Source organism: Hylobates moloch, unplaced genomic scaffold (assembly GCF_009828535.3).
Source record: "Hylobates moloch isolate HMO894 unplaced genomic scaffold, HMol_V3 SCAFFOLD_3, whole genome shotgun sequence".
NCBI classification, from domain to species: Eukaryota; Metazoa; Chordata; class Mammalia; order Primates; family Hylobatidae; genus Hylobates; species Hylobates moloch.
This window is the reverse complement of record NW_026652278.1, coordinates 65,115,740-65,142,648: the sequence shown is the minus strand read 5'-3', so window position 1 is coordinate 65,142,648 and position 26,909 is coordinate 65,115,740. Positions and strand designations below refer to the sequence as shown.

Here is a 26,909-nt window from a genome sequence, read left to right as displayed (position 1 = left end):
GGTCCCCAGCCCCAGGCCAGCCTCAGGGAGACCAAGAGCAAAACAGCAGCAGCCCCTCCCACCTCTGCCCATGACCGATGCTCTGTGCAGCCCGGAACATTCTCTCTGCATCAGTACCTTGGTTCCTGGGATCCCTGGCTCACCCTGTGTGGAAAAAGAGAAACAAATGTGAGAGATAGAAAAAGCAGAAACAAATAAGCAAGGCACCTGTTGGTAGAGGTGGGGTGGGGGGGCAGTCAGGGTGAGGTTAGTGAAACATCTGGCCAGCCCAGCTCTTCTCTGTTCAGGCATCAGGTCCCAGGCCAAAGGAGGCCTATCAGGCTACTGACCCTTAGAGGGTCCTATTCTTCCCCAGGTGAGGGGTGTGGCAGGTGGGATCATAAGTGAGGCAGCCCAGGAGGAAGGAGAAGAAGGAATGGGCATTTGGTTTGGACATGGTGCCCCCTGTAAGTGAACCTGCTGTGAAGATAGAATTTGAGCACTTGTTTTTCCAGGCTGTCCTCACATCTGCCTGCCAACCAAATGGGCAGTTAGGGTGGGGGTTCTGGAGATGAACTCCTCCTCTCTCTGAAGCTTTGGAAGCATATAGCTACGGAATTACAGAGCATAAAGGAAATATCTGGGCTGCCTTCCTGCTGCCTTGGTGCATTGGCAGGCTAGTGAGTCGAGGCGGGAAACCATCGCTACTTACTTGCAAGGCTTAGTTATACATCTGTGGCTCAAGGTTATGCACCTGGCACAAATGTTACTTTGAGAAAAATGTTTCCAAATCCTGTCTGTCCCCTCGTTGCTCTGGCAGCAACCCCACTGAGTCTAAGCTTTCCAGCTCTGCCCGCTCACTTCTCTCCCACCCTGTCCCTGATGTGTTGGTTACAACAGTCCACTGACCTTCATCCCAGCCATGGCAATTCCGGGAGCCCCCTGGCAGAGAGAGAAAAAAAAGGTCTGAAGACATTCTGCAGCGAGGGGGCAGCAGGGGGCGGGGGGCAGTGGACAGCCTCCCCCTGGTGTGATGGGAAGGAGGACTGCTCACTCCTCCCAACCCCGCAACCACCAACCCCGCCTGGGAGGTGGGGGCGTCTGAGCTGACGCCACGAGAACGGACCCTGAGGACGGGGCTTTGTGTAGCGCAGTCTGCGGGCCTCCCTGGGCTTCCCAACCACCTGCACAGCTCCTGGCCTCTCCTGGGAGGCACAGTGGGGACTGTGGGGCACTAGATGGGGCTGCGAGGGGGTCCCTGGGGTGGAAGGGGGAGCTTCGTTGGAATACGAAAGGAGGAGGAGGAGGAGGAGATGGGAAGGGAGAGGGCAGGAGGATGGAAAGCCATGGGAGAGGGGTGCAGAGTAGATGACAAAGTAAAGGGGCTGATTTCACCAGGGACAGTTGCCCCAAGTGTTTGATTGGCATTACCCTCACAGTCAGCTCTGTGCACCTCTGCCCTCATGGACTGGGGAGTGGATGGAGTGAACTCTGTTTTCCTATCAGCCCAAGGCCACCTACTTTGAGAGACAGATGATGCCTAAAGTGCCCCTTAGCAAATCTCAAGCGGAGGTGATTTTTGGGGGTCCTTACTCTCCACTTGGGTCTTAGGACTGCAGTGGAGCTAGGGGTACCTGAGATGGCTTTTTATGACCCAGAGATGCCCAGGAGGAGGCCGCCCACATCAGGAGGCACTGATGAGAGACCACAGTGCTGCAGCTGGGAGAGCCAGGGCAGGCAGAAGGAGGCCCAAACAGCTGGGACTCCAGAGTGTCCCTGGAGCTGGGGAGAGAGGGATGGGCACTGGGGGAGGGGCCTTGGGGCTGCCTGGGATGTGGTGAAGGGGGAGGTACCTTGGCTCCATGCTTGCCTGGCATCCCTGGCATGCCCCGTTCTCCCTAGAGGAAGAAATGAGAAAGCATGAGGAGAGGACCAGAGTCGGGGCCCGTCAGCCTGCAAGGATGTCGGTGAGAATGGCTTGTCTGGAGGCTGGGATGGTTGTCCCGTTCACGTTGAGCTCTGGGGACCCTGCCTGGTGGCAGCCATGTAGGCCCCTGCCCTCAGCTATGTGAACTTGCAGGAGGGCCCCAGTTACAGGTCACAGAGCAGGAAAGGCCCCCAGAGAGAGAGGCTGACCTAGTGGAATGCCAGTTCAGCAAGGGACATGACTGGCCCAAGATCTACTTACCACTCTGTGGTTGAGCTGTACCTGGAACTTGGGCTGTGGGAGGGGACCAGGGGCAGGAGCCACCCATTGGCCGCTTACCTACTGCACACCTTCCCTCCGGTCCCCGCCTGGGACTTCTTGCCTCGTTTTCACTCCAGCAGCTTTGCTAGGATTGTACCTTCTGGCTGAGCCAGACAGGAGCTCTCTTCTCTTTTCATCTGGGGTTCCTTTCCCTTCCAAGTCCTCTGGGTCTAACTCTTCCCAAGGGCATGTTTCCCTGCCCATTTATCTGCACCCCATTTCTGACCCTACTCATCCGGAGACACAGGTAGGGTCACCTGTCCATTGTTGCTTCTCTGGGAGAGCATGGGGTCACTCTACCATCTTGGCACTGCCCTATCTTTATGTTCAACATCTTTACTTCCCCAGGAAAATGCCAAGTCTGAGAGTAGGGTGAGATCAGGAAGAAGGACACACCACAAGGAGGTGGAGTTGGAGATGACAGCCAGGGACAAATGGGAGGCCAAGAGCAGGTGAGTCAGGACTATCATTGGCTACATCAGGGGAGGGGGGAGGGCAGCTCCTGGCTCCAGGAGTTGAATCCTGTGTAGCGCCTGAGCACGAAGCCCCAGCTGGGGCCCGGGATGGTGTCCAGCAACAGGTGACTGCGGCCAGCCTGCTGCCACTTCCTCCATCTGAAGGCCAGCGCTGTGGATGGGCAACACAGAGTGTGACAATCCTGCTCCCGGCCCAGCTGCCCCATTGGGTGTGACTGCTGTGGCTGCCAGGCCAGGCTGCAGTTCCCATAGCCTTAAAGGCAGAGGGGATCTGGTGTTCCCCGGCTTCCTTCTCAGCTGTCCACGCTCTCCCTTTCCTGCCATCTTACAGGAGGTCCTGGTCCATCCTTCTCCTTTCCAAGGCTAAAGTACTTCCACCCTCTTCCTCCATGATGGGTCTTCCATGCAAGTGTCCAGTTAAGCTTCCTAACATACAGGCTGGATAGTGAGACCCCTGCCTTAAAACATCCCTGGCCTGCTGTTGACAGTAGGAAAAGGACCAGGTCCCTGAGCATGATGTTCTGACCCCCGCTTCCTTCCTAGCCTCATCACCCGATATCATGTCATGATATCACTAGTTGCTGTGTCCCTGAAAACACCACCCATTTCCACGGTTCTGTCTTTCTTACATTTCTTCAACTTGAAACCCTATTCATCATTTGGAGTCTTGGTTGATAGAGCACCCAGTGCTTGTCTGGTGCCCTGGGCTGAGCTGCCCTTGCACACTGACTCCTGCACCCCTATGGACCACAGACCTGAGGGCCTCTGAGTAGAGAGGGGCTCTGCCCTGTTTTCAGCCTGCAGAGGCTGTTTGATGGGAGTGGGGCCCTTTTATCTCTTCTATGAAGCTTTTTGCTATCCCCTATAGCTCAGCGCTGCATCCTCAATGCGACAGGGACCACTTAGCGTTTGTAATCTGCACACACAAATTTATGTCTGCCTGAGATGGCTTCACTTTTATCCTCTTTGGGCCAAGTCTCTAAATTCTACAAAAGGCGTAGAATCTTTAGTTCCCAATGCCAGAGCCCTCTCTCAGCATGACCCCACCAGTGACCCCTGAACCACAGGTGGGATGGCAGAGCTAAACTCAGGAAGTTACCACAGCTGAAAATCCAGAGCCCAAGGCCTGCCCTAGACATTAACTTCCTGCAGCTGCCATGTGTCTGCACTGGACTGAAAAGCTCTATTCCATCTCCAACAATCCCTTCCAATGTGGGAGTGGACGTTAGCCTTGTTTCACAAGTCAGCTAACTGTGGCTCACAGAGGACAGGTATGATTGCCAAGATCATGCAGCCTAGGTCTTTGGATAGTCTGTTGTCTGTTATGCCAAGGTGCTCATTTCTCTTGGCCAACCCAAATATCAGATGGACTGATGTTCCGTCTGCTTCCATCAAACAGCCTTTGCAGGCTGAAGGCAGAGCAGAGCCCCTCTTTGCTTAGGGGGCATCCTTATGTCTGTGGCCCATAGGGGTGCAGGGGTCAGTGTGTGGGGGCCGCTCAGTGCAGGATGCCCAGAAAAGCTCACTGCCTGTGTGCACAGCCGCTCTGTGGCCGGCAGAGGGCGCGACAGTACCTCATCTGAAGTCTGGCTACTCCAGCCACAGCGGTCTCCAAGCCTTCTCAGTAGCACCAGCTGAGGGCTCCTGTCATTCTTTCCTTTGGAGGGTCCCCTGCTAACATTCTGAATGACCAAACCAGTTTGACTCAGTACAGAGGCCCCCACAGTCGTCTGGTGTGGGTGCAGGTGAGAAGTCAGCTTGGGAGTCCTTGACGATTCAGAGGCCCCCGTCATCTGTCTTTTCTCTTGCTTTCCCTCAATGCCCCTGCCCTCTTCTTCCCACCTCCATTTCGAGGAGCTGGGCTGGTGCTGCAGCCCACGGATAAGCCGCTTTCTCCCACAGGTCCAGGGTTCTTGGTTGCAAAGTGAGGTTAGATCAGATACCTCCCATCCACTGGCGCTCTTGTCTCTTCCCACCTACCCCAGCCCTGTCTCTGCTCCCCTGCACGGCCCTTTGGAAGGAGAGAGGCCAAAGCTGGAGAGGTGCCATTTGGCTTGGTTGGCAGCTCCAGAAAAAGGCTCTGTGGGGTCGGGAGGGGCTTTTAGCTTTGGTTAAGAATGCAGCTCTAGGAGGGGTCTCAGTGGGTCTCTGCTCTCCCTTCCTCCTGCCCACAGGGGTACTCCTGCAGGGAGGAGGTGGCATCTGCTTCAAGCTTGTCTCTGGGCTTCTGTCTCCAATCCCAGAAGAAACTGTGCAGAGCGTGAGAGTCTCCAGGCTAATTGGGGTTGTCCTCAGCCCCTGTTGATGTGAGTGTGTAAAGACACAATCAGGCACTCAGGGGAAATCGGAGCCCCGGGAGCCTCCTCGGGAGGCAGCCCTCCTTGTTAGGGTGGCTGACCTTCGCCCCTTCCCTCCTCTCTGGGTCAATTCTCTTAATTCCGCAAATGACCCAGGCTTCCTTGATCCCCATCAAAGGGCCTCCCTCCCTCCCACCCCCTTGCTTGGCAGGAAGCAGGGGCGCCCCCACTGGCCTCCCCCAGCTGACCTCGCTCTGCCGCTCACTCCACTCTCATTAGGCTCACTCCCCGGGGCTTGTCTCTAGGGACCTGCCCCTGCCTGACCTCTGAAGTGGGGAATGGCTTCACCTAAAGCCAAAAACATTGGTTCCTGGATGATGGGGAGGTGAGAGTCATTATCAAGGACTCCAGCGTCGCTGTGGCCGGGGCCCATGTGCAGGAGGCAGGAGGTGGGGGTAGGGGGAGGGCATGGTTATTGCCCGAGGAGGACGGTGGCCCACCTCTGTTCAGAGGACTGCTCCTTAGGGCATGTCTTTGTGCAACCCTGTCTAAGGGCTCCTTTTCTAATTCCCCTCCTAGGTTCTCCTATTTAAAAAGTGTATTAGTAATTGTGCTCAGTTTCCATCCACTCACTCATCACTGTCTTGGTTTTTGGAGGGCCTGGCTCACGCAGTCCAGCAAAGCCCACAGGCCTCAATTCACCTCCTCTACCTCTGCCCCCTCTTGTCTCCCCAGAAGGGACTCAGAGGTTCCCCTGGGGGCTCTCAGCTGCCTTACTTGAGCTGGGGAAGTAGGTGCTCTGAACCTTACAAAAGGTCTCGGCCATGTGCATGGTGTGATGGCAGAAACTGTGACTCCTGGGCCAACATCCAGCCACCCCTCTGCAAGGCTGGCTTTTTAACCTCAGTGCCAAGAACCAATGCAGGACGGGGTAGACTGTAGTCATTGTGGCTGAGAAGGCTCCAGGGGAGCACAAGTGGATAGAGAAGTGTTTGCTTTGAATGACCTTGAAGGCCTGTCCCATCCCTGATTTTGAGGCTGCCACTCAGACTCCCCAGCTGGGCAGTGCACCTGAGCACCATACAGCACTGATAGGTCCTCTGTTCTGGTCCAAGATTCCAGGTGGGAGGATGCATCCTTTACAGAAATGATAGAATGGAAGTGAGCTCCTTGGAGCATAAACCAGCCACCCTCTGGTCCTGTGGGAGTGGCCTCTTAATTGGCGATTTACTGTTTGTTGAACAAGCTGGGCAGGGACTTGGCAAGAAAGCACAGTCTAGAGGAAGGAAGGGGGCTTTAAGGTCAGCTCCCAGCCAAGGTCAGGCCAGGGAAGCACGGGGAAGTAAATGAAGTTCTCTAAGATTAGGCCTGGTTTCTGCTGCAGCCAGGTCTGGGTTGGAAGGCCCGGAGCAAATGCATCTGGTGGCACAGGCTCTTTGTTCTCTGTAACGGAGGAGGAAGGCCTGCCTGAGAGTGTGGGGAGTTTGCGGGGAGGGGTGGGGGTGGGGGTGGGGGGCGGTCGGTGGACGGCTCAAGCCTCAAGCCTGGACCAGGGTCTTTTCCCTAGGCCAGAAAAGCCAGGTGCGGAGGGCTAATGGTTTTCTCCCTATAAAGAGTTCCCAGGTCTTCCTTCCGGGAAAAAGGTAGCTCAATTCCTGCTTCCCTGCTCCAGCCATCTTCCACACCAGAGAGGACCGGAACCGCGGAAATCCCAGTTCCTCCGGTAATTAGGGCCGGCAGGAAGTGATCCGGGGAATTACCGGGGTCGGGTGCTCCATTGAAGGCCAGGGCTTTGGAAGGGCAGCTGGCTTGTAATCTCAATTTGAGATCGGTTGATTTTGTAGTTAGTTCCAAAAAGAAAAGTCAGCTCTAATTAATCTTGGACTTTGGAGTGCATGAAAAACAGAGCCCAGAGTGCTCAGGTTGGGGGCTGGGGTCGCTTTAGTCTCCACAAGGTCTCAGATCAGAGGCCCAGATCTTAGTTTTCTTATCTTTAATGCGAATGGTCCCCACTAGGATTTCATCGCTTTCAAAGAAAATGCTGTCCGCGCACTAGCAGGCTCCTGCATCTATGGCTTCCATCTGCACGGAGCACTCAGTGGGGGTGGGAACGCATGAACTACTCAGGTCCTACAGGAGCCGGAGGGGTGCAGGAAGGTTTCAGGAATAGCTGTCGTGGAAAGTTGGGGCAAGCTGCCTCCTCCAGGCTTTACTGGGAGTCCAGAAACCATCCCAACTCCCTGAGGGACTTATTTGGGTGGAGTCAGTGCCAACGGGCAAAGCAGTCCACTTCCTTAATTCTTTGGCTAGAGCAACACACCAAGTACTCCCTGTTCTCTGCTGCAGACTCTGCAGACACTGCTCCCAGGGAGCCTGGAGGCTCAGAGAAAGGCCTGAATCCAGACTTCTCTTGTAAGAATGAAAACAATTCAGCTGCCACCTCCTTTCCTTCCATTCATGGAGGGTTTTGGGGGAAGGTCTACTGGAAATCATCATGGGGTCCCCCAGGGCTGCTAAGAGGCAGATAGTAAAGTCATTCAGAGCAAGGCTTTGGGATCACACAGACCTGGCTTCTCTATTTCCTAGCTGTGGACCTCAGGGAAAATGGCCTCTGTGAAGCTCAGTATGCTCATCCATAAGTTGGGAATTGAGTAAAACCTACCTCACAGGGTCATTACAAGGATTCAATGAGTTGATGCATGCAAAGTGCCTAGTACACAGCCTGGCTTGTTGAAGAAGCCAGTAAGGTAGTTACAATTGCACGAGTTATCATTCTACAGAAGTGTGTCCACCACATGGGCCCTTGCTCTGGCTGGCAGATCAGAATCCTCGTGCCCTTTGGCTGAAGGATTGAGAAGGGGCAAGGAGAAGGGCCAGCACAGCCACAGAATGAAGGCTGAGATGGCTGGGTGGGTGGGCTTCTGTCCCCGTGCTCTTCCCCAGCCCTCTAGCCATCTCATCATAGGGCCCATCCCATCTCCTCCCCAGGGCATCCCTGTTTCTGGGGAGCCCCAGTGGCCTCCAGGAGGGGTAGCTGCAGTTGCAAGCAGCTCTAGCCTGAAGCTCTCATGTTCCTCCTCTGGTCTGAAACCCACAGCCTGAAAGAGGGGAATGTGTGTTTCAGCCATGGTCCTTCATGTAAACCATGAGGCTTAACATCCAGACCACCACAGGCATCAAATGTGCCCCCAAAGTGAGACAGACAGACCAGTTCTGCTGTACTTAGAGATAAGCTCTCACCAGGTTTTGTGATCCACATACAATCTGACAATACTCGTCAAACCCTCTTGAAAGAGAGCCAAGGTTGTAATGTTTTAAACACGCTTTGCATCTTGCAACATATTTAAAGTAGATCAGTGTCATAAATTTGAATCAAATAGATACCACATGGGTGCACAACAATACTCGCAGTGTCTAGGCAGGAGGGCTGGCCCCGACTGGGGCATGGGGGCAGCACAGGGGCCGCTGGCCACACTGGGCTTTGATCTCAAGGAACTGATGGAGAAGCCTGCCTTGCAGGTCTGGCTGGCCTTTGAGAGGATGCCAGGCCCAGTCCAGCTGCTGGGGGTGGTGGTGGACATTAGCAAACTTCATAGGCTGAGAGCCTGTGGTGTCAGAAGGGTGTCCCTCCAAGTGGGTCACATCTCTGGGGTGAAGCAAGGAAGCTCATGTGGGGGGCCCATCGGTTACCCCACAGGTCCCGCTCACATCCCGACCTCAAGAGGCAGTCACATGGCCCCTGTCTCAGCTTGGCATCCCCAGCTGCTGGCACTGCTTCTCCCCAGGGTGGTAGGGGAGGGCAAACTCATCTTCCCAGCCCCTGAGACTAAGCCACCCTTCGTGTTAGTGCCTCCTCTGTAGGCCTTACTTCAAGCAGAGAGCAGAGCATGGAGGAGAGAATAAGAGAGGACTGATGGGCAAAAGAAGGGAGGTAGAGGGACAGCCCTTCACATCCCAGAGAAACCATTAGTAGGCGGAGGTTGGGAGGGTTGGTCTGTGCAGTTAGCTTAGCCTGGAGTGAGTCCCCTGAGCAGACATTCAACTTCTGCACCAGGGTGCAAAGACAGACTGGCCACAGGGCTTGATGAGGCCTGGTTTCTAATTCCAGCAGGGCTGTTTATTAGCTGTGCAACCTTGGGCAAAGTATTAACCTCTCTCATTTAGACAATCAGGATAATGAGTTCTAACCACTGAGCCATGGTAAGAACTGAATAAGGTAGAATAAATGAACTTTCTAAACTAGAGATGTGAAATATTGCTGCACTGCCCAAAGATGAAAAATCGCTTCATCTCAAGATTCAGAGGGGAAACAAACTTCTGCCTGATCGTGGTGATCACTGGGGTCAAGACACCTGCTGTCCCAGTGAGGCTGGGGCAGTGGGATAGGCATTTGTAGCCTCCCAAGGAATGACCTCAAGTCCTTGGTGGTGGGCCATCTGCTGCTGGTCATAGTTCCCAGTGCCAGCCCTCTGACCTTTGGTGGACTTGGAGGCAGTGGAGAGTTAGTGGCAAGATAAGGGTCCCAGCAGCGTAAAGGCCAGCACAGAGGAAACGGTGCCCAGACCAGCCATGGGCTGTTGGCTTTGCAAGGCTAGTGGCTCCAGTGGCACCTACTGAAAAGACTCAGTGACAGGTTGGGAGCAGCGGAGGCAATGGGAACTTTCCAGTGACCCAGAGAGGTGGTGATGGGGCATGATGGTCTCACAGCCCCTCCAGATTCCATGAGAAGAGGCTACTGGAGAAGAGCAGAGAGGATGGTCTGGCAGAGAAAGAAGGGTTGGGAGGCAAGAGTCCAGCATGAAGGGGAAGGGTCTTCTCCTCAGTGCCTCATGAGACCTGGGAGTGGGGATGCTTCTGACAGGCCCTGGATGTGGATGAGAAAAGACATGGACGAAGGTTCAAGGAGACAGAGCGTCCTCTCAAGGCCAGGGCTCAAGGCTCAGAGCTGCTCCTCTCTTAAGGCTATGGAGCCAACTCTGTCCCCACGAAGCTATGACGTCCCTGAGCTGGAAGGGATTTTCAGTCTCCCAGCTGATATGGAGACTTCTCTAAACACATCCCAGACCAGTCATTATCCAGCCTCTAATTGAACACCTCTGGTGACCAGAACTCCCTCCCTCCCTCCCAAGGCATCTGGCGATTAGGAAGCTCCCTCTTCTGGAGCTGGAATTGCTCTTCTGGTTGAGTTTATTCATTGGCACTTGCTCTACTTCTAGTCATGCAAAAGAAAGTATGATCCTTCTTCCACACTAGGGCAGGGAGTCTCTGGGCAAATCTCCCGCTTCCTGGGGACAGGAAGTGCTCCCCCATCAGCAGGGCTACACTGGTCTTCTCTGCAAATTCAATGTAGCCCGGGTCAAAGTTTCTTCCTACAATCTGAGTCTAGGATTGCCACTGTCCTGGGAACAGGCCCTCTAGCATCAGGACACCTTAACCCCAAGCAGAAGATTCTCCACACTCAGGACAGCAGACCCCATGTCCCTTTCTGGATGAATCATCTTCCAGTTTGCAGCAGAATGCAGACACCTGTCATGGTATGAGGCCAGCCAAGGGCATCGCCGTGATGCCCAGAGACCCTCTGCTGCCCTGCAACTCCTTCACAGCTTGAAAGCGCTGGCCCGGCTGCTAATGAAAAACCGACCCCGCGTTGCACAAGGAGGCAGTAAATTTTATGAGTCTGTGTGAGTGGATAGAGGCAACTGCGGGGGCTGATTTCCACTTCCTGATACAATACAAATGTCTTAGTTTATGTAGAACTAATTAAAGATCTCTCAGGTCTTGCCATTTCATTCACCAGGCACCCATAAAGCCATGTGGTTATGGCAACCTCCTGACTGCAGCGTGCAAGGAATGTGCTCTGGAGGGAGTGCTTCTTCCCTTCCCAACATTTCTGCCCCCTCTCCTGCTGCTGCCTTTCCTTCCTGCCTCTTTTCTCCTCCTGGAAGGCTCTAGCAGCTTCTCAGCCAGGGTCTGGAGGGTAGGGTTGCGCTCCTTACAGCAGGTGGTACCATGGGAAGGACACAGGCCTGGAATTGAACTCCTGCTCTGCCACTTATGAGCCAGGAGACTTTGGACAAGCTCCAGTGCTTTGGTTTGAATGTGTCCCCATAGCTCTTGTGTTGGACACTTAATCCCCAATGCAACAGTGTTGAGAGGTGGGACCTTTAAGAGGTGATTAGATTATGACAGCTCTGCCCTCATGAATAAATTAATGTTGCTGTCGCGGGAGTGGGATAGTTATCATGGGTTAGTTATTGTGGGAGTGAATTAGTTATTGCAAGAGTGGGTTAGTTATTGTGGGAGTGGTTTAGTTATTGTGAGAGTGGTTTAGTTATTGTGGGAGTGGTTTAGTTATTGTGAGAGTGGGTTAGTTATTGTGGGAGTGGGTTAGTTATCATGGAAGTGGGTTAGTTATTGTGGGAGTGGGTTAGTTATCATGGAAGTGGGTTAGTTATTGTGGGAGTGGGTATGTGATTGCGAGAGTGGGTTTGTTAGAAAAGCAAGCCCAGCCTTCTCTTGCTCGTGTTCTCTCGCCCTCTCCTGCCCTTCCACTGTTCACCATGGGATGACACAACAAGAAGGTCCTCACCAGATATGGGCCCCTTGACTGTGGGCTTCCCAGCCTTCACAATGGTAAGAAATAAGTTTCTTGTCTTTATAAATTACCCAGTCTGTGGTATTCTGTTATAGCAACATGAAATGGACTAAGACACACAGTTTTCTCATTTTTTAAATAGGAGAATAGTCATATCAGCCTCACAGAGTGGTTTTAGGGCTAAAAATAATGCAGTTTGTGTTGAAAGACAGTGCCTAGACCGTAGTACGCGTTCAGTAAGTAGTGACTACCATAAAATTATTATTGCTATTATAGTTATTATAATGACTGCTTCTGGGTCTTTGCTCAAATTGTTTACCTATCTAAAATATTATTTCCAATCAGATTTTCTAGTTGAAGGCCCAGAGTGGTAGATTAAAAATGGCCACAACTGGGCACAGTGGCTCATGCCTGTAATCCCAGCACTTTGGGAGGCCAAGGTAGGCGGATCATGAGGTCAAGAGATCGAGACCATCCTGCCCAACACGGTGAAACCCCATCTCTACTAAAAATACAAAAATTGGCTGGGCATAGTGGTGCGCACCTGTAGTCCCAGCTACTCAGGAGGCTGAGGCAGGAGAATCACTTGAACCTGGGAGACGGGGGTTGCAGTGAGCCGAGATCATGCCACTGCACTCCAGCCTGGTGACAGAGTTAGACTCTGTCTCAAAAAAAAAAAAAACAACCAAAAAAAACCAAGGCCACAAATGCTTTCTACTCCTCCAATGAAGAAGTAGAGCGTAAGACTCTTCCCACACTGACTCACATGACTTGGTCATGTGACTTGCTTCAACCAATAAGACATTAGAAAATGTGATACAAGCAGATACTTGACAAGTCTTTATGCACTGGGACCTGCCCATTTTGAATGCTGCCCTGGACGTGCTGTGCTGTAAGGAAGTCTGTCTAGCTTCCTGGAGGATAAGAGGCCATGTGGAGAACAGGGGCCCCCAGCCCACAGCCAGCATTGACTACCAGACATGTGAATGGGGCCATCTTGTCCCCTCTCACCCTTCTATCTGTCATTTGGTGTGACTGCATGAGTGAGCCCAGGTGAGATTAGCAGAATTCCTAGACTGTCAATCCACAGAATTGTGACAGAGAGTCAGTAAACTTGGAATGGTTTGTTACATGGCAATAGATAACTGATACATCCACCCATTCATCAAGGTTGAGTTCTCAGGCTGTCTTCTCCCAGAATACTTCCCAAGCTTCTCTCAACCTGAAACTTGTCTCTCCACCTCCTGTAATCATGCAGTGCACTTAATAAAGTCTGCCTTCACTGGGGTTATTTATGCAGGACTGCTTCTGACTCTCTGGCCTGTAAGAGCTGGACCCCTCCACGTCCTACATCCTTGCTCAGCACAGAAAGAACTCTGCCTAGGTGGATCCCAGTAATCTGGCTGCCATTTATCAGGCCCTCGGGGGGCCAGTGAGAACCTGGCCTGCCTCAGTACAGGCACAGCCACCTAGGTTGGAAGGGAGAGACCCTCTTGGGTCTGAGGTCCAGTAGGCCACTGATTTGTCCAAAGTCCTGCCCCATTTGGGTCCTCCCCCTCCATCTTACCTTCCGGCCGTGGTAGCCCTGGATTCCTGGGTCTCCCTGGGGAAACAAAGAGAAGGCCATGAAAGAGGTTTTCCCACTGCCAAACTTTGACTTGTGCTGTTCCCCCACACAATACCATCTGTCTTCCTCTCAATGACTCCAAGTCCCACTGCCCCTTCAACACCCATCTCCAGCCTTCCCAGGAGCAACAGCTCTTAGCTTCCTCTGAGGCCAACACAGATTGTTCTACTCTTGAGAACAAGCTCCACTTTGCAGAGGCTGAGGAATGGTGGTAAGAGTCACTTGGGTAGAGACCCAGGAGACCTGATTCTATTGAACATGGACAAGTCACTTTCCCTTAGAGCTCTTAGCGTCTGCATTTATAAGATAGTTGGGCACAATCGGTGCTTGGCATCTTCTTGTCCCCAGAGCCCCAGGGTCCCCAGCATCAAAGGGAGAGCCTGTTTGACATTGTGGGCTTCTGGGTGAGGGTTCACAGGAGACTGGATTACACTAGAGGTCTCTTCCCATTCTGACACCTTATAAAACACTATTTTATTGGGATATTGTGATGGTGTTCTGGGCATGAGCTTAGAGTTTCCAGCTAGACGTTATGCTCCTTGGAGGGTGGACTGTGCCTTCAATGCTGGCCCGTAGCACTTGCTTCATTGGCCTGAGCACACAAGAAGTGCAATTCTTGTTGGAATCAAATTAGTTCCTGAGAAGGGTGGTGTTTTGGAAGTGGGTCAAGCTTGATCTGTCTCTCAGCTGAGATCCCTCTCTGCTCCTGCCTCAGTCACTTTCTGTGCCGCCTCCCCCTCCCTCCTGCAGGGAATTCTCCCACCTGTTCAACACATCACCCAGAAGGACACTCACCTTTGGTCCAGGAGGCCCAGGTAAGCCCTGTGGGAGCAAAAAAAAAAAAAAAAACAAAGGTGAGTAGAGCTGGTTGGGGCTAGCCATAGTTACAGTGGACCCTAGGGGCAGAGCAGCTCCAACAGCTATGGCAAGAGAATAGGCATGCTGTAGCCAACAGCTCTAGTGGATCCCAGAGGGGGATCTGAAACCTGCTGAGGGCACGTGGGGATAACAGGCTTATGTCCCTCTTTGCAGCCATGTGGGCGCCGTGGGCAACTCTGCTGTGCTCGCCCATGGAAAGTAGGTCAGCGGCATCATGCTAAATTGACAGTGTGGTTTGGTCCAGATCCTCATTCACCCACCTCCTAATTGGAACTCCTCCCTAGAAAGCTGGCCTTGCCCAGCAGAGCCTTGGTTTTGCCCTTGGTCCTGCCTGCCGGTGGAGGAGCCCTCTGTCTCCTTCTGCCCATGGTGCTGTGGGCATGACAGCTGGCCACGGTGAGGTGGTGTGAGCTGAGGGAGAGAGGCCAGGGAAGGCTGGCTCCACCGCAGCCTTGGGTGTAGGTGTGGACAGCAAACGTGGGCTGGAGAAAGCCATGATGCCTGAGTCTGGTCTGTTGCAATTGGTTTAAGAAACATGCTCTCTGGTTTTCTTCTTTTGGTTGTTGTTGTTGTCGTTGTTGTTATAAACAACCTAACAAAGAAAACCACCTGGCTTGGGTTCAGTGAGTAAGAGCCCAAAGTGTTAGGAGAGGGGTGGGGTGGAAAGGGCAGCGTTCAGCAAAAAGTGAATTTGGAGCACTTTTTGGTTTTCTTCCCTTAGTTTGGTTCCGTTTCCTAAGTTTCCCTTCCTTTCAGGTTTTCCCATCTAAAAACTGGTGGAAATAAGACTAACCCCCCTCTCTGGGGTGCTGGGGAGAAATTGTGGAAAAATTTAAAATTCATTTCAGGGGTCAAGCATTGCAGGGGTCATTGTGCTGGCCTTCCCAGCCAAGGTGGGTGCTCTGTTTGGCCATAGCTGTGGCCCAGCCCAGGGAGACCCTATAACAAGCTTTGAGATTGAAAGCTGGGCAGCCAAGGGGCTCAGACGTGCAACCAGGCCATCTAGAATGTGGCCGTCCACACAGGGTGCTATTTGTTGGGGACACCCTGGCCCAGTGATTCCACCTCTGGGACTCTATTCCAGCAAAACTATCAGAGATGCGCACAAACATTGTTTCTTTGTCTGTGTTCCATTCTTTTCACAATTAATTAATGGTGCTTTTGTCATAAGAAGGAAAAACAGGTTTTGTTTTGGTTTTTCTACCACATGGGAAAAACATTATTTAAAAAGCATTTTGCCCTTTACCTGCCTCTCCAATAACATTAGTCTTACGGGTGAGTGGAAGACCCGTTTTCTCTGAAGTCCAGGTACCCACTGAGTTATTCCGTCCCGGGGCTTTGTTGTATAAATTGGGCTGGGAAAGAGTGGAGTCTTAGCCAGGGCTTGAACATGGGTGACTTGGTGGCCGCTGGACTTGACCTGTCACTTGAATGTGGTCCAGCCTGGAGAGGTGCCAGTTGGCCTCTCTGGAGTCCTCCAGGCAGTGGCCCTGCAGGCCCCGCAGGCTTGATGCATCCTCAGGCTTGACATAGGGATCTTGGCTGACTGGACCTTCAGCTCAGCTGGCAGGTGGCCCAGCAGTGTGAAACCTGCACACACCCCTGGAAGGCATGTTCACTGGGGTGCCAGGTAGTTGGATGACCCCTCACTACCTCCTTCAGAACCCACTGCCCCAACTCAGGTTTTGCTAAGGGGCTCAGGGATAGCCATCAGAGGTGCCCTTGGGAATTCTCTTTCCAAATTCCTCTCTGCTGGGGCTGGGAACGGGGCAGGCAGACTGTTGGCGGTCTCCTCCCTGGAAGGCAGGGGACATGGCCCAGGTTGCGTTTCAGAGCCAGAGCGCAACAGGTGATGAATGTGATGGGGATGAATAGCCCCTTGCATGGTTCACCCACATGCAATGGCGCTGCCAAGGCATTTCTGCTTTTTGTAGGGGACCCACTGCCTATTCAAGGTTTGGAGGTTTCCAGAGAGTTCTTGGGACAAGTCTTGAAGGAGAGAGGAAGGGAATACTTACGGGTGGTCCCATAGGCCCTGGCAGTCCTGGGTGCCCCAGAGGTCCACTTGGTCCAGGGGGGCCTGGGGGCCCTGGTGGACCTTGGATGCTGGCCTGGCTCTGTTCACCCTGAGGTTCATGGAAACGAATGTTAGAGCAAAGGCCCCCAGAGCTGCAGACTGTCCCCCACCCTTAGACCATGCAGCCGGTGAAGGCCTGCTGTGATTTCTGCTGAGAAGGCAGTGGTGATGGGGGGAGGAGGCGGTGGCGTGATGGTGATGATGCTGTGGTAGCGGTGATGACATGCAGGGGCTGGTGGCAGTGAGAAGAACGCCAAGATGTTAGGTCCCTGAAGTTGGGGCTTCCAAAGAGGACTTGCTGCGGAGAGACATTCTGCGGCGGGCAGAGGCAGAGGAGCAGGTGGGAGACAGCCCCTGGCCCAACCAAAGGCCTGCTCCCAGCCTGGCCAGATGGCCTGAATCTTCAGCCTGGGCCTGCCTCTGTCACCCTCCCTGTGTGGTGAGGCACAGGTCTCCCTAAGCCCCAGTCTCTCAGCCGTAGAATGGGAACAATAGCCCTCGTTTCCTGTCTCAGCTTTTTGCTGTCTTTGACTATCTGACCCAGAGGATCAAAGGGGATCCTTAGGTCAAAGCCATGGAATTTTGTTTGGCTCACTAAACAACTGAGCAAGAGACTTTACATACAAAATTTTAATTGGTGGCTTCTGATGAAACACTGGGAACCCTGCCTGTGCTGGGCCCACATTTCTACATCCAAGGAGTGGCTGCCTGTTAAGTGGGGCCTGAGTTCTCCGGCTGCTTTTGTCCTCTCCCTCCTAGCCCTTCTCACACACAGCCTGCTTCTGTTACTTAGGTGATCTGCCTGGCCTCGGAGGGCAGTTGAGCCTGCAATCTTTGGTTTCGTTGAAAGAGTTTGGAAGCTGTGTGGAAGTGCTTTATGCTGTGCGGAGAGGCTGTTATTATTCCCTTGTCTCCTCAGCCAGTTGCTCTGAGCCCAGCCTTCCCACCATGCCTGTCCCCAGGGTGGACTATGAGCCCAGGGAGGTAGGGATGGCATCATGCTTCCCCTGGAGGAGGAGACGGCCTGGTGCACGTGACCCAGATTTCAGGGCTGGGGCAACACAAAGTCATCTTAGATCTAAACCAACCCCGGCTCCTTGGTTTGTTATTTTCTAAATGACCTCTCTGGGATCAATCTGGGCTTAGCTCTTGTGAGGAGGGGCCCGTCCCTGCAGATGGGCTGAAGCAGAACCTCCTGGCAGGTGTGGGAGCTCCAGGGTGGAGGCTGGGGGATGCAGGCAGCCGGAGTTCCAGGCCGGCCCACCTTTCTCAGAGGATCTCAGCAAGCTCCTATGACACACTGGGTCTCCTGCTTCCCCATGTGAGGAAGGCAGCTGATGATGCTTGCTGCAAACTCTAGAGGGAAGTGGTGGTGATAAATAGGAGTGCACAACCTGGGAATGAGAAATGTAAGCTTTCAGCAAGACCTGCTTGCACCATCTTTTGGCTGGAAAACCTGTAGGCAGATGGCATCTAGCAGTGTCACTCTGGGGCCTGGGCCCTATCCTGCCACACCCTCTGAGAAGCCACTTTAGGGCTCAGGGTGTCCATGGCAGAGGAACAGGTGTTGAAATCACTTTGGCAGCTGCCCTGACTGCAGGTCCCCCACCCGGCTGCATGTTGGTTGTTGATAAGTCTCAGGTGTCAGTGTTTCTTCTGAACCGAGAAAGGCTTCACTAAGCCTCGGGCCTTAAAAAGGGACCAGTGCAGGCTCCTTTTCAACCACATTAAATCTGATTCAGCTGCTTGGGTCTCGGAACCTCCTCAGAATCCTGTACTTTCTGTGTTTATATTTTTTGTGGGTTTCTACATTCACAAGATGGGGGAGGCTTAGTCTGAAGCAAACTCCTGAGGTCCTTTCTGGCTGTGAAATTCTAGAATCTTCATAACGTCACAACTCCTATGTTACAGAAGAGAAAACTGAGGCTCCAAGAAGTTGAATTCCCTGATCAAAGTCACATGGGAATTCAGGGTGGCGCCAGGACCCAAAGTTGGAACTGCAGACTCTTCCTATTCTTTCCAAGTAAGCCCCCAGCAAAAAGGCTCACTGTCTACACTTTCTGCTCTTTGGAAGTGACCTCCAGCGCCATCTGCTAAGCACATCATATCTCACAGAAAGCTTCCTTTTTCAGTGAATCTTAGACCCAATGTTTAAGCGGCTTGCAGAGCCTGTAAAATCAATATTGGTTTATTGATAAGAAATGGACAAGCATTTTTATGTCCCATAGTGGCTGACAGCAAAAAACCTGATTCCGGAGGCAGAATCTTCAGCAGGTAGCTCAGAGGTGCCTCATCTTCTTTCTCTACTTTGGAAACCAGGTCAGGGTAGCACAAAAAGTTCTGGCTTCACCACCTCTTGCTCTTGAAAAGGGAGGCAGTAACATGCAGTGGCCTGGATGGAATCCTGCACCCCTCTCGATTTTTTCCTTTGCAAAGCGGGGGATAATGAGGTGGCTGATGTGGGGAATGCATGAGATAATTTGCATAGAATTCTCACAACAATGCCTGGAACCCAGCAAGGGCTCAACAAAGAACAGCTGATACAACTAAGGCCGGGAGGTCGCTGTTGGGGCCCAGGAGAATGGCTATTCTGAGAGTGTGGACTCAGCTCTCCTGGAATGGGGTCCGGCACAGGCTGGGGTGGGTGACAGGGGTGGGCCTGGTGCTTCTCTGAGCTGCCAGTGGGCCTCCTGAGTAGCCATGCTCCAGTGAGTGCTCAGGCACACGGAGGCTCTCGAGGATTTGGCCAGGCGTAATGAGATATGTGGCCTGCAGGCTTGGATGGCACTGGAGTCACGTGTCCCTCTGTATTTTTAGCTGTTAATTGGAGGGATTTTTCAGCCTTGTTCAATCAGGTGCCTGAACATCCAGGCCCTTGGGCTCCTGACTCCTGAGTCAGGCCGGATGGTTACTCGAGGCTCTGCAGTCAGGCTTGTAGAAAGCAGCTCAGAGCCCTGCCACTGCTAGCATCCCTGTGCTGGGTGGGGGACCCGGTGCAGCACGAGAAAGGTGAGGAGCACAGGGGCAGCCATGGACCACCCAGCCTGGAATCAAGCTGTGATCTCTTGAAGAGCAGAGGCCAGATGGTTTTGTTCTTTGTGATCTGCTCCTATCCAAGCCTCCTTGGGTTAGGAAGGCAGGAAGAAGAAGGAAGCACTTGCTCACAATGTGGGTTGTGGACTACATTCCCTCCACAAATTCCCTTGCTCCCCAAACTCAGGTTACGAGGGATCAGATGCTAAGCAGTCTGCATTTCTAAGTAGAGAGGAGGTAGGTCCAGCTGAGAGAGCCCTGGATATGGGTTCTGAAGACCTGACTTCAATTTCAATTCTGCTTCAAGGCCAGTTTCAATTCTGCCTCTTACTCTTAGTGTAACCTTGGGCAAATCAATTCACTTCTCTGAGCCTCAGTTACCTTATCTCCAAAATATGGATAATAGTAATAATAACAGCTAACAATTATATTGCTTAAACTGTGCTAGGAACTATTCCAAGTGCTTTACGTATCAACAACAGCCCTGTGAAATAGACACTGTTATTATCCTTATTTTATAGAAGAGAAGGCTGGGACACAGAGAGGTCAAGTAACTTGCCCCAGATGACACAGCTAGTAACAGGCAGAGAGACTGGGTACAAATCCCCACTCTGCAATGTACTGGCTGTGTGACCTTGGCAACTTGGTTAACCTCTCTGAGCCTTGATTTCCTCATCTGTGAAATAAGGATGATCATGCCTAATTCATAAAACTGTTGGCGAATGAAATATAACCAGGCCTGTGAAATGGGTAACAGGTTGCCTGGCACACAATGACAGCTCTTGTTGGTGGCTGTTGTGAGTAATCATTGTGTGGTGGTAGTTGTGGGTCCTCTGGGGTCTGTGTGTTGTGTATTTCCATGTCTATGGTATACGTGGGCCTATTTTTGTCTAATTTAATTTCACTGAATTAGAGTGAGGTTCTTGCTTTGTCTGCAGCCCCAGCAGGCTTGCCAGGCCCCTTGGGAAAGCCACACATAGTCTGGACAAACGGGAGGTGTCTACCTGGAATGTCCGCCTTTTTATGACCGGGGGTGGAGCCAGTCGCACTGAATTGAGGAGAGGCAGCAGCTGAGGAGAAAGATGAGTTGGAGGGCCAGAGGGCAAAGGCCAAAGATCACAGGTATTCAGATCGATGCCAAAAGTCGCCAGGAGGGCAGGGCGGCCAAGAGGGACCGGAGCAGAGGAAGAGAGAAGAGAGATTAGCGTGCACATGAGAAGTGGGAGGGAAGGAGTGGACAGGGCACTCTCACGGCTTGAAGATGCAGAGCGGAGCTTGCCCTTGGATGGCACAGCTGTCCCTTGGGAGGAGTTGTGGCCCTCAGTCCACACCCGGCCTCAGCCTCCAGGTCAGAGTTTGGGGTGTTGACCAGCAGCCCCCGGAATGGGACAGTGGCCCCCCACGGCCAGGCTTGCCCTCCGTGGCCATGCTGGGCTGCAGAGGCTGCTGGACACGCAGCCCAACGTTGCACTGCCAGCCCCACCCGTCCCTGCTTGGTGGACAGAAGGGAGCCAACTCGGAGGCTCTGGCCAGGGAACCACTGGGCCCGTGAAATTGGTACTTGAAGTTGGGCTGCTGTGCGGCTAGTGGGTTCTTTTTTTGGTTGAGCAAGAAAGGCTAGTGTCAGCGCATCTGGGGCGGGTGGTCAAGGGCAGTGCCAAGCCCAGCTCCCCGGGGGTTGAGCTGGCTGAGGGTGCGGCCAGTGTGGGCACATGCTAAGTGCTGCTGAGGGCTCACCCTGGGGCTGTGGGGCCTGGAAAATAGAGGCTGGGCAAAGATATCTCCAGAAAGCTCAACCACGTTTTTGCGGGAGGCAACTTGCAGTCATATTATCTAATGTGATTTTCATTTCTGGAAATTCTTGCAGCTTCCAGTCCCTCTACCCACTGAAGCTGAGCAACTCATGGCTTTAGGAGGCCATCAGAGCCCAGGTGAAAACAAAGATGGCATATACTGTCATCAGCCGCTTGTTTTTGAAAGCGCTTAAATCACATGAGACTCCTGGGATGAGTGTTAAGAACTAGGAGCTGCTTGGGCTGCGAATGCGCCCAGCTGGGGATGGGGAGCCCAAGTGTGGCCTTTCCAGGTCACAGCTGCTGCCTTCTTGGACAGCAGTCGCACACAGAGCTCCACCCGCTCCCGCTGCCGGGGCCTGGGGATGTGCAATGTTGGGCTGTATGTTCAGGAAGCCTCTCAGCGGAGAGGGGCCCGGAGACCTTCCAGAACCTACAAACCTTCAGGGCAATTATCTGGCTGGAGCGTAGAGCTGCTGGCATGCTGCTTAGGCACTCCTAGTTTGGGAGGGGATGGAGGTGGCAGAGACAGGGTGACAGGGACCGTGAGGGGAGAGCCCACAGACCAGCTCCCCTGCTCCCCACCCCTCTCCTCTCCCTCCCTGGGGAAGCCACAGGCTGGAATGGAGGAGAGGCCACCTGGATTTCTTGGTGTCTTCCGGGCCCCGAGACCTGCCACCCCAACCCGACCCCTTGGAAAGCCAACAGATCTCTAGAAGCCCCCTGATTTTCTACCCTCTTCTAAATAAACTTGCTCTGCCCCTCAGCTGGGATCCCAAATCTACGCCCCTGCCCCACGCTTGACATGTTCCCCAGAGTGCCACCGTCATGAGGTCAGGCTTCGTTGCACCCTGTGGCCAGGGGTATTCTGCAGCCTTCTGTCACTGTGCCCTTCCCTTTCCTTGTGTTGGGCTCAGGGACAGAGAGCCCTGCCCCCACCCCACTCCAAAAGCTCACTAAGGACGGGTGACACACTACCAAAGCGTCTGCAGTTGTGTTGTCTTTTGTGCTGGGGGATGTTGTCTTTCTTTCGGGTAACATAACAATCCTGTGAGCCCATCGTTTCAAATAAACACAGCTGACCTATTATTGTATCAGGATCAGGCTGGCCGGAACACCAGGGCCCCTGCATCCCTGGAGCACATGCTGCTGACAGGCTGGCTCTGACTGCGCTGCTGCTGGCCTGCCTTCCTCAGCCTGGGCCCAGCACCGCCGTAGCCTTAAACCCATCCCAGCCTCTCACGTACCAGGCTCATAGTGGTTCCCTGGCCCAGGAACCCAGACCTCAGGCCTGCCTTCCAGCTTCCTGAGGGTCTGGGCAGAGGCTGGACCCTGCTAGCATGGCCCTCCTGACGGCCTTCTAGAGTCAAGCTGACACTGAGCCCGGCTTATGTCTGTCTCCACTCCCAAAATCGCACCACCCGGACCTGCCTGGCAGGAGTGGGCAGCCAGGGAAGCTGAGCACCATGGGGCACATGACAGAGGGGAGAGATGCCTAAAGATGCTCATCTTCCATCCCTGCTGTCCAGGTCTGGGAGCAACGAGGCCAATCCACAAAATGAGGGGCATTTTTTTTCTGGGTCCAGTTCACTGGGGCTCCTGCTAGAGGAAGCTGTGTGTATCTTGCTCTCCCCTGTCCCAAGATCGACCCTGCTGCTGGAACACAAGTTTGAAGATTCCTAACAGGACAACAGCAGTCTTTTGGGTTCTATATCTTGGGGTGGAGCAAGGAAAAGGAAGGAGCAGGCGGGGGTGGGCAGAGGAACCATCTTAGCCTGAAATCCCCACCCTGCTTGGAGAAGGGCTTCCTCTGTTTTTAAAGAGGCCAAGGAGAGATTTTATCCTTGAATTGCTGCAGTCAGTCCCCGATTATCTCCCATCATCGAGGTTTGGATGTGAAACACCATCATCTGATACAGTGACTAATCGAAAAGTCCCACTTTTTTGGCCATGGCTAGGCTGCCAGACACCACCCCCCCACCGCCACACACACACGCACACACTTGCACACACATGCTGGTTGGGTGGGGAGTCAAACAGACTCACACAAGTCACGCTGCCACAGAGGGCCATGTGCAGAGGAGCCACAGAGCTCCAGACACACAGCAGGAGACTCCAACATACCAAGTCGGACAGACGTACAAAGGGGCAGATTTACAGACACGCACAGGTGATGAGCAGCTCCACATAGCACATGGCCGGAGAGACACATCAGCTGTTCCCACCAGACGCACCACCACCCCAAGCTCCCCTCTCTGACTGCTGAGTGCAGAGGGCACTGGGTGCTCCTGTTCCCCCATGATCTGTTAGTAACTGGAGACCCCAGGGAGATGAGGCTGAGCTGGGTGCTGTGCCCCAGGGATGGATCAAAGGGCCCTGCTCAATTTTAGGGGTTCACTTACCCGGTGTGGGTACTCTCCACACTGACCCTGGGAAGGAGAGGGAAGGGAAAGGTGGTGTTAGGCACTTGCTGGGGGTACCTGTCTCTCAGAGCACCCCCAGCACTTCAGGACATGCCACACATCTCACAGCTCACCAGCTCTCCTGCTCTAGTTTTGGTCTGAGCCCTCTGAGGCAGGAGAACTAAGTCCCTCCCTTGCCCCTGGCTAGCAGCAAGGAAGAAACTTCCAGGGCCTGCCTGGAAGTGGCCCCAGGGAGCCTAGGGGCGGGGCTTCGCCTTACACCACTTGCCATAGTGGCAGAGTCGGGAGTTATGCCCTGTGCCTGGCGAAAGGTTGACCCTCTAGGCAGGCCCACCAGACAGCCCTGAACAGGAGCCACTGGATGGGAGCAGCCGGCACCATGGGGGCCCCCAAGCCACCTTCTCTGAGCTGGGAGCGCCAGGCCCCTCTACCAGCGGCCCAAGGGCAAGCAAAGCAGAGTCTCTATCAGAAATTCAACAAGACAGAGAGGGCAGGAGGGCAGGAGGCCAGGCCAGTGGTTTACAGATTGATGCTTCAGAATCCCAGAGGCTCATGGAGGTGTCAGGGAACACCATGGAGTGACAGCTGGGAGGGGCCCAGAAAGAGGCTGAAGAGGGCCAGGCTCCAGGAGGATCCCTGGAAAAGGATGTCACCCGGACCAGCCTCCAGGAGGACCCCTCACTCCAAGAAAAGGATGTCCCCTGGAGGGTGTCAACTGAATCTATTATGCGGCACCTCGGGGGCTTTCCTGGTTCTGTCAATTACAACTAAAGTTTGAAAATAACCATAATTGACCCCTTTCTACCAATTGGGAGGCCATTTCCTGAGATGGAGACTCTAGGAAACCTCCACTGCTCTTACCTTTTCTCCTTTTTGTCCCTGGGGTCCCTACAAAGAGACGGAGATGAGAGAGTTAGAAACCAAAGCTAAGGTCACAGCCACGCGAAGCTTCTCTGCTGGGAAATAGAAGGATGAGGTACCAACCGGCTGTCCTGGGGGACCCGTCAGACCCTGTGGGAAGTAAACACACACAGGTCAGTGGGCAGACAGAAGACGGGCAATCAGGGACACCTGCCTGGGTGGGGATTGGGGCTGAATCCCGAAGGCTGGGCTCCACCAGCCATGGCCAGGTCTTCCCATGCCCACCACATGCAAGGTGGTGTGGCCTCATTCACAGAGTCTCAGCTGCTTCACCCATCAGTGGGCAGGACTAGGGCTGTGATGAAGAACAGATGGCATCTTTCATCCATTCCTCCAACCACCAGCATCTCATGGGCCAGCTATGGAGGGGCTGTACCTAGAGGTCAGGGAGTTTTCTGCTCCATGGGACCCCCTACCTCACATGCATCAAGCCTCTGGGAGACACTAGCACATTCCACCTCCTGCCTCCCAGGCTGCAGTGAAGCCCACTGAACCAGAAGAACTTCTGGCCTGGGGGGCTGGGCCAATGCCTCAGACAATGGGGGCCTTAGAGAAACCTTCAGCAAAAGAGAGAAAGCAGGAAGTTGGCAACTGAAGCCATGTTCCGGACTTCTCCAAGAAATATGAGGGGTCTTGAGGTTTCCTTCAAGGTTGTCTTGTCCATGCAGGGCTAAGAAAGGAGCCGGGGTTGGGAGGGACCCTTGCTGTCTGGGGAGGGCCCAGCATGCTCTGGCTCTCTTAGGAAGCTGCACCAAGGCTGGTGGAGGGAAGAGGAGAAAACAAATGCCTTATGAGCTGAGGATCCACCCTGAGGCTGGCTCTTCAGGTATGTGCCTGTGAGGGAGATGCTCATGTCCACTCCAGCTCCCGAGAGAGGTGACAAAGACAAGGCCCCGTGGCTCAGTGAATGGTGGCACTGGGACAGGAGCCCAGGTTTGTCTGACGGCCAAGGTCCAGCTGTTTCCACTCTGCTGAACGCTTGGAACTGGGCCAGACCTTGGGAGTCAGGGCTTCTAGACTTGGCTAGAGCCATAAGCAGGTCCCTTTGAGCCACCAGTCTCTTTGGGGCCTGAAGCACTGCGGATCCCCATGGGTGGGTCCATCTGGGAGGTGGCCGCAGCATGCTGTGATGTGCCAGAGCCTTGCTCCTGCTCCTGACACTTGCCAACAGGACCACCTCCAAATTGGGAAACCCCCAAGAGCATCACTGGAAGGGAGAAGTGGCCTTTGGGACCATCCATGTGGCACTCCCAGCCCATGTGTCTGGCCAAGTGTTTGTTTATCTTTTATTGTTTTATTGAGACAGGGTCTTGCTCCGTTGCCCAGAATGGAGTGCAGTGGTGTGATCTCTGCTCACTGCAGCCTCTGCCTCCTAGGTTCAGGCAATCCTCCCATCTCTGCCTCACAAATACCTGGGTCTACAGGCACACACTACCGTGCTTGGCTAATTCTTCCATTTTTTTGTAGAGACAGGGTTTTGCCATGTTGCCCAGGCTGCTCTCAAACTCCCAGACTCAAGCAATCTGCCCGTGCTGGCCTCCCAGAGTTCTGGGATTACAGGTGTGAGCCACTGCGCTCGGCCTGGCAGAGTGTTTAGAATGAAGTTCTGCAGCGCATGATTCATCCGGCGGGGAACCCGGGCCCAGACCCCAGGTGACCAGGTCATCCTCTGTCAGGACAAGATATAAGTGTGATGGGGGAGGGGCAGGCGGAGTTTCAGGACTGCAGAGACTTGGACGATTGAGACCAGACATCCCAAATAGTGGCCCAGGGGACAATCGTGGTCTTCATAGGGATTTTGTTTGTCCCACATGGTTTTATTTCAACTAGTTGCCAACACTTAAGAGCAAGCAGAGTGCAAGTAAAAATTTCGATTTCAAGTTTCTCTTAAATATGTTGAGGCCCAACAACACATGATACCAGTTATCTTCAGCCAGGCAGCACCTGCCCCTTTAAGGGCCATGGCCACGGGTGATGTGCTTAGCACTTGCCACCAGGCCTCTGCTAACCGCCACTGAAGCATAGCTAAGGCACCTGTCTGCTTCTGGTGTACCAGGCATGTTCTGAGTGCCTGGCGCTCCTCACTCTTTCGACAGCCCTGTGGGCGGTGGGTGAGATTTGGACTCAGTCCAGGCCTTGCTTTACAGCCCTTATGTCATTCCTGAGCCTCAGACCCCCAATCTTGTCCACCCCCCAACTGCACTATTGTACAACTGTGTCCTCCTAACACTTCAACACCTTATTTCAGGTTCTTGGGAATAATGTGAAGTCGGGGGTCAGGGCAGAGGTGACTCCCTTTTGACAGGTGAGGACACAGGTTAAGCAATGAGGGTGAGTGCCAGTGTCCCAGTGGGACGCCAGCGGAGGGGACAGCATCTGGGGCAGGAGACAGACAGATGAAGAGCAGGGCAAGGTAATGATGCTGGACAGCGGTGGGCAACTAACAGCTCGGGTACCCATGCCAAGCCAAACAGGAATCGGATGGCTGTGTGGCCTGCTGGATTTGATGAGGCAGACAGGGGATCTATCCTACTGATGTGGGCTCACGAGAGAGGGGGTGG

General features: G+C 53.6%; 1 protein-coding gene across 1 annotated transcript in view; it reads right to left on the bottom strand.

Annotated features, from left to right (window-relative positions):
- Positions 1-26,909, bottom strand: part of COL13A1 (collagen type XIII alpha 1 chain) — a 79,192-nt gene that overhangs the window by 35,312 nt on the left and 16,971 nt on the right. The window contains exons 7-16 of the mRNA XM_058437018.1: positions 24,412-24,438; positions 24,289-24,315; positions 23,407-23,433; positions 20,216-20,281; positions 16,120-16,227; positions 14,018-14,044; positions 13,163-13,198; positions 1,833-1,877; positions 889-921; positions 118-144 (exon numbers count right to left, since the gene is read on the bottom strand). Coding sequence (XP_058293001.1) covers positions 118-144; positions 889-921; positions 1,833-1,877; positions 13,163-13,198; positions 14,018-14,044; positions 16,120-16,227; positions 20,216-20,281; positions 23,407-23,433; positions 24,289-24,315; positions 24,412-24,438 — 423 coding nt within the window. The remainder of the gene's footprint in view (positions 1-117; positions 145-888; positions 922-1,832; positions 1,878-13,162; positions 13,199-14,017; positions 14,045-16,119; positions 16,228-20,215; positions 20,282-23,406; positions 23,434-24,288; positions 24,316-24,411; positions 24,439-26,909) is intronic.